Source organism: Eulemur rufifrons, chromosome 10, assembly GCF_041146395.1.
Source record: "Eulemur rufifrons isolate Redbay chromosome 10, OSU_ERuf_1, whole genome shotgun sequence".
NCBI lineage: Eukaryota > Metazoa > Chordata > Mammalia > Primates > Lemuridae > Eulemur > Eulemur rufifrons.
Window position 1 is genome coordinate 828,208 of NC_090992.1, and position 6,837 is coordinate 835,044.

At 69.3% G+C, this 6,837-nt stretch overlaps 1 protein-coding gene across 7 annotated transcripts in view; it reads right to left on the reverse strand.

The window, feature by feature from the left end:
• Window positions 1–4,797, reverse strand: part of ACSL6 (acyl-CoA synthetase long chain family member 6) — a 40,605-nt gene extending 35,808 nt beyond the window's left edge. For 3 of the 7 annotated variants that reach the window (XM_069484030.1, XM_069484031.1, XM_069484029.1), the window contains exons 1-2: window positions 4,684–4,788; window positions 3,352–3,466 (exon numbers count right to left, since the gene is read on the reverse strand). In XM_069484030.1, coding sequence (XP_069340131.1) covers window positions 3,352–3,466; window positions 4,684–4,773 — 205 coding nt within the window. In that variant the 5' untranslated portion in view covers window positions 4,774–4,788. Of the gene's footprint in view, window positions 1–3,351; window positions 3,467–4,578 lie in introns of all 7 variants that reach the window. The other 4 variants (XM_069484026.1, XM_069484027.1, XM_069484028.1 and 1 more) reach the window with 4 other exon arrangements.
• Window positions 4,798–6,837: the final 2,040 nt, after the last annotated feature.

Here is a 6,837-nt window from a genome sequence, read left to right on the forward strand (position 1 = left end):
TGGTGTCGGGCCTGTCACCCGCCCTGCTCACACTCAGTCCCCTGGTGTCGGGCCTGTCACCCGCCCTGCTCACACTCAGTCCCCTGGTGTCGGGCCTGTCACCCGCCCTGCTCACACTCAGTCCCCTGGTGTCGGGCCTGTCACCCGCCCTGCTCACACTCAGTCCCCTGGTGTCGGGCCTGTCACCCGCCCTGCTCACACTCAGTCCCCTGGTGTCAGGCCTGTCACCCGCCCTGCTCACACTCAGTCCCCTGGTGTCGGGCCTGTCACCCGCCCTGCTCACACTCAGTCCCCTGGTGTCGGGCCTGTCACCCGCCCTGCTCACACTCAGCCCCCTGGTGTCGGGCCTGTCACCCGCCCTGCTCACACTCAGTCCCCTGGTGTCGGGCCTGTCACCCGCCCTGCTCACACTCAGTCCCCTGGTGTCGGGCCTGTCACCCGCCCTGCTCACACTCAGTCCCCTGGTGTCAGGCCTGTCACCCGCCCTGCTCACACTCAGTCCCCTGGTGTCGGGCCTGTCACCCGCCCTGCTCACACTCAGTCCCCTGGTGTCGGGCCTGTCACCCGCCCTGCTCACACTCAGTCCCCTGGTGTCGGGCCTGTCACCCGCCCTGCTCACACTCAGTCCCCTGGTGTCAGGCCTGTCACCCGCCCTGCTCACACTCAGTCCCCTGGTGTCGGGCCTGTCACCCGCCCTGCTCACACTCAGTCCCCTGGTGTCGGGCCTGTCACCCGCCCTGCTCACACTCAGCCCCCTGGTGTCGGGCCTGTCACCCGCCCTGCTCACACTCAGTCCCCTGGTGTCGGGCCTGTCACCCGCCCTGCTCACACTCAGTCCCCTGGTGTCGGGCCTGTCACCCGCCCTGCTCACACTCAGTCCCCTGGTGTCGGGCCTGTCACCCGCCCTGCTCACACTCAGTCCCCTGGTGTCGGGCCTGTCACCCACCCTGCTCACACTCAGCCCCCTGGTGTCGGGCCTGTCACCCGCCCTGCTCGCACTCAGTCCCCTGGTGTCGGGCCTGTCACCCGCCCTGCTCACACTCAGTCCCTTGGTGTCAGGCCTGTCACCCGCCCTGCTCGCACTCAGCCCCCTGGTGTCAGGCCTGTCACCCGCCCTGCTCGCACTCAGCCCCCTGGTGTCGGGCCTGTCACCCGCCCTGCTCGCACTCAGTCCCCTGGTGTCGGGCCTGTCACCCGCCCTGCTCGCACTCAGTCCCCTGGTGTCAGGCCTGTCACCCGCCCTGCTCGCACGCAGCCCCCTGGTGTCGGGCCTGTCACCCGCCCTGCTCACACTCAGCCCCCTGGTGTCGGGCCTGTCACCCGCCCTGCTCACACTCAGTCCCCTGGTGTCGGGCCTGTCACCCGCCCTGCTCACACTCAGTCCCCTGGTGTCGGGCCTGTCACCCGCCCTGCTCACACTCAGTCCCCTGGTGTCGGGCCTGTCACCCGCCCTGCTCACACTCAGTCCCCTGGTGTCGGGCCTGTCACCCGCCCTGCTCACACTCAGCCCCCTGGTGTCGGGCCTGTCACCCGCCCTGCTCACACTCAGTCCCCTGGTGTCGGGCCTGTCACCCGCCCTGCTCACACTCAGTCCCCTGGTGTCGGGCCTGTCACCCGCCCTGCTCACACTCAGTCCCCTGGTGTCGGGCCTGTCACCCGCCCTGCTCACACTCAGTCCCCTGGTGTCGGGCCTGTCACCCACCCTGCTCACACTCAGCCCCCTGGTGTCGGGCCTGTCACCCGCCCTGCTCGCACTCAGTCCCCTGGTGTCGGGCCTGTCACCCGCCCTGCTCACACTCAGTCCCTTGGTGTCAGGCCTGTCACCCGCCCTGCTCGCACTCAGCCCCCTGGTGTCAGGCCTGTCACCCGCCCTGCTCGCACTCAGCCCCCTGGTGTCGGGCCTGTCACCCGCCCTGCTCGCACTCAGTCCCCTGGTGTCGGGCCTGTCACCCGCCCTGCTCGCACTCAGTCCCCTGGTGTCAGGCCTGTCACCCGCCCTGCTCGCACGCAGCCCCCTGGTGTCGGGCCTGTCACCCGCCCTGCTCACACTCAGCCCCCTGGTGTCGGGCCTGTCACCCGCCCTGCTCGCACTCAGTCCCCTGGTGTCGGGCCTGTCACCCGCCCTGCTCACACTCAGCCCCCTGGTGTCGGGCCTGTCACCCGCCCTGCTCACACTCAGTCCCCTGGTGTCAGGCCTGTCACCCGCCCTGCTCACATTCAGTCCCCTGGTGTCGGGCCTGTCACCCGCCCTGCTCGCACTCAGTCCCCTGGTGTCAGGCCTGTCACCCGCCCTGCTCGCACGCAGCCCCCTGGTGTCAGGCCTGTCACCCGCCCTGCTCGCACTCAGCCCCCTGGTGTCGGGCCTGTCACCCGCCCTGCCCGCACGCAGCCCCCTGGTGTCGGGCCTGTCACCCGCCCTGCTCGCACTCAGCCCCCTGGTGTCGGGCCTGTCACCCGCCCTGCTCGCACTCAGCCCCCTGGTGTCGGGCCTGTCACCCGCCCTGCTCACATTCAGTCCCCTGGTGTCGGGCCTGTCACCCGCCCTGCTCGCACTCAGCCCCCTGGTGTCGGGCCTGTCACCCGCCCTGCCCGCACGCAGCCCCCTGGTGTCGGGCCTGTCACCCGCCCTGCCCGCACGCAGCCCCCTGGTGTCAGGCCTGTCACCCGCCCTGCTCGCACTCAGTCCCCTGGTGTCGGGCCTGTCACCCGCCCTGCTCACACTCAGTCCCTTGGTGTCGGGCCTGTCACCCGCCCTGCTCACACTCAGTCCCCTGGTGTCGGGCCTGTCACCCGCCCTGCCCGCACGCAGCCCCCTGGTGTCAGGCCTGTCACCCGCCCTGCTCACACTCAGTCCCCTGGTGTCGGGCCTGTCACCCGCCCTGCTCACACTCAGTCCCTTGGTGTCGGGCCTGTCACCCGCCCTGCTCACACTCAGTCCCTTGGTGTCAGGCCTGTCACCCGCCCTGCTCACACTCAGTCCCCTGGTGTCGGGCCTGTCACCCGCCCTGCTCACACTCAGTCCCTTGGTGTCAGGCCTGTCACCCGCCCTGCTCACACTCAGTCCCCTGGTGTCGGGCCTGTCACCCGCCCTGCTCACACTCAGTCCCTTGGTGTCAGGCCTGTCACCCGCCCTGCTCACACTCAGCCCCCTGGTGTCGGGCCTGTCACCCGCCCTGCTCACACTCAGCCCCCTGGTGTCGGGCCTGTCACCCGCCCTGCCCGCACGCAGCCCCCTGGTGTCGGGCCTGTCACCCGCCCTGCCCGCACGCAGCCCCCTGGTGTCAGGCCTGTCACCCGCCCTGCCCGCACGCAGCCCCGGCACAGCCCTCCCCAGGCCTGCGGCCCGCTCACCTGAGATGCTGAGCCCGCGGCGGAACACCTGGTACATGGTCCGGGCGTCGTCGTAGTAGTGGGTGAGCAGCTGAGGGCCACTCGTGATCACAGACCGCCGCGCCCCGTCGCCGTCCTGCGAGCGAAGCACAGGCTGGAGGAGCCGGCTCAGCCCGTCAGTTGCAGGTGGGACCGCGGCTCGCACGGCCATGACAGACACGCAGCCGGGCCTCGCAGCCGGGCCTCGCGGCCGGACCTCGTGGCCGGGCCTCGCAGCCGGGCCTCGCGGCCGGACCTCGCGGCCGGGCCTCGCAGCCGGGCCTCGCAGCCGGGCCTCGCAGCCGGGCCTCGCAGCCAGGCCGGGACGTGTTGTGTCACTCACGCACTCGGCCTGTGCACGCCTGGCTGCACACAGGCGACCATACGTGTTGCACTCATACACAGCCGGCTCACGCACACAGGTCTAGTACGCCAGTGACCTCACACACACATACACGCATGACACACACGTGACACACACAGCACTCGCACACAGGTCCAGTACACCAGTGTCCCACACACACGTGACACACACACGTGACACACACACACGCGTGACACACACACGTGACACACACACGTGACACACACACGTGACACACACACGTGACACACACGTGACACACACGTGACACCCAGGACACACGCAGCCCCGCACACCAGGTCGGCAGTGACAGAACGTCCGGGATTTGCAGCTGCTGCTCCTACACCCCCACGACTCATCCACACAGCACGGTGGGGGGTGCTGAACGGGGTCAAGCTGCCCCCTGGCGTCAGGATCAACCTGCCAGGGTGTCCCCCCAACCACGATCTGCTGCTCTTCCCCCAGGTGAGGACCACCCGGATGCAGCCCTCGTTAGCTAAGAAGGCGGCTATCCATCATTCACACCATAGTGTGAATTAGTTTGAGGCTGTGCTGGAGGCACTTTCCCGGGAGCAGAGGCCCGGGAGGCTGGGACGGGAGGACAGGCTGGGTTATGGGACGGGAGGCCAGGCTGTGCCGGGGCAGCTCCAGGCAGAGGCGGAAGAGCGTTGAGTGGCCGACCCTGCCGGAGGCTGCTGCGGGGCTGGTTGCCAAGGGAATCGGGGCGTCTCTGGGCCATCTGAGGTCAAGTAAGCCACCAGCTGGGCTCCTGCCTTCAAGACGCCACTCCTCTGCCCGGCACCTTCCACAGCTGAGCTGATGCCCCCACCCCCACCCCCGCTCACCTCCAGTTCTTCCGACTGCACCAGGAGGTCGCAGGGCGGCTGCAAGGCCTTCGGCCGGTGGGTGAACCAGTAGGCGAGGACGGCGGCCAGGGCGCCCACGCTCACCAGGGTGGTGGCCGAGAGGCTGCGGAAAAACTGGCCCAAGTCACCCAGCTCGGGCAGCCGCAGGATCCTCAGGATCTCCTGCGTCTGCATCTTCTCCAGAAGCGAGAGGACTAGCTCTGTGGAAAACAAGAGGCAGATGAGGACAGAGCGCTGACCAGCAGGCCAGGGAGGGTCCTGGATCCGGGGCGGCCCACCGAGCTCGGCCCACTGCTGTCGGGCAGGCCCGGGGCTGGCTGCGGGTGCGGTTCCTGGTGCAACACGGCACATCCCGGAAGCCGGCGACCTGGAAGGGGCTTTCCCAGGGAGCGGCCAGAGCAGCCACACCTGCCGGTCAGACCTCGGCCCAGTTTCCCAGAGTCCCGCGCTCAGGCCTGGCCACGGCTGACAGCTGCCGCCATGGTTCCCGGGAGCCAGTGCCCTCGGGGCCCGGCCTGGAGCCTGCTGGGCCTCGGGCCGCTGTGCGCTGCTCCCCGGCGCACGGACTCCCCTCTGCTCCTGGGCTGTGGGAAGGCGGGCAGATGTGCCGGCACGGAGCCCAGGCCGGGCGGGGGGAGCGCAGGCTGCCCCCACCCCGAGCTCCCAGCCCCCGGCCCTGACTCTGAGAGGGAGGTGGGGAGCCGGGCGGAGCCCCCAGACCAGCCGCACAGGCTCCTCCAGGCCTCGCAACGCGGAGCCAAGTCTGTCTGGCCGCACAGGCGCCAGGGCTGCGCACTGCCACAGCCCGCGGGCCCGGGCACAGCGGCCCCTCCACTGACCGGGCCCTGCACTTCCTCCCTGATCCCTCCGGCGGGCGGAGGAGGGGCGAGGGGAGCGGGCGTTAGACCGAGGGAAGAGAAAGAGACGGAGAGACGGGGCTCAGCGAGGCGCTGTGTGCACCCCGGGGGGACCCGCATCTCCAGTGGTGTCCTGGGTGGTGACCAGGGTGCCACATGCACCCCCTGCAGCCCAGGTGGGCACAGTGGCCCGTCAGAGAGACGCGAGGGACGCCTGGGGTGGGCAGGGGGAGGTTTCTGTGAGAAGCGCTGGTGACCAACCTTGCGGGGGAGAGAGCAGGCCCCCTCGGCCTCCCGCGGCCTCCGCCAGCCGCCTGGTGAGGAACGCCGGCAGAGCGGCCTCCCTCGCAGGGCTCAGGGGACTGCTCCACACCCAGGGCTGAGGCAGCCGCCGGGGGGCAGGAGCTGGACGCCGGCGTCTCCACCGGGTCCCCCTCGCCACTGCCCAGCAGGCCCTGGGGCTGGAAGCACCACGGGAACCCAAGGGTCTGCCAGCCCCGGGCGGCAGGGGGGCCTGGGCCGCCACCCACCACCAGCGGCTACTCCGCGGCCACAGGACGTGAGCCAGACAGTCGCTTGACCCCGAGTGAGGAGCGCTGCGGGAACCCCGATAAACGGCACTGTGCTGAGCTATGACATCACCACATGGGGGAGAGGCCAGTGATGTGCAAAGTCATCGCAGAGGGAGACAGAGCGCGGAGAAAGCTCAACTCAAATCTCTTCCCTCCGCTCAAGAGCACGGCAAGGCTGGACACATCCCCTCTCTGAACCGCCTTCCTGCCCGTAAGACGGACACAGCACCAGGCGGCACGTGAAGCTTCCGGCACTGCGTCCAAGGACACGGTGGACGGACACGCTCGTCAGACCCGGGGGGCTGCCCAGCCCAGCAGACAAGACGGGCGTCAGGGGAAGCCGGCCCAGGCGGACCCCAACGCTGGGCGGAGGGGCTGGGTCCCGGCACTGTGGCCCCACAGGAGGAATCCGTGCTCTATGGGTGGCACCGCGGGCTGCGTCCTGGGAACATCGTCAGCCACCGCGGGCTCGGGGTGCCCCTGGGGCGCAGTGAACGTGAGCCCCTGGCCAGGTGAGACTCTCCCTGAGCACCCAGGCGGCAAACCCAGCTTCCCGGCAGCCCCCTGAGCTGGCCATGAAGCCGCCCACAGCAACAGCCCGCTCCCTGCATGCGGTCAAATGAAGGTTCCGCGTCATCAAAGCAGACACCCAGCTACAGACCTCAGTGACTTCACCAGGGAAAACCGCTCTGGGCAGGACTCTGGGCTGGTCTTCCTGGGACATTTCCCTCCCTCAGCTGCAGATGGGAAGATCCAGTCACAGCCAGGCCTCTCGGATAAACGGCTCACGACTTGGTGGACAATCCAAA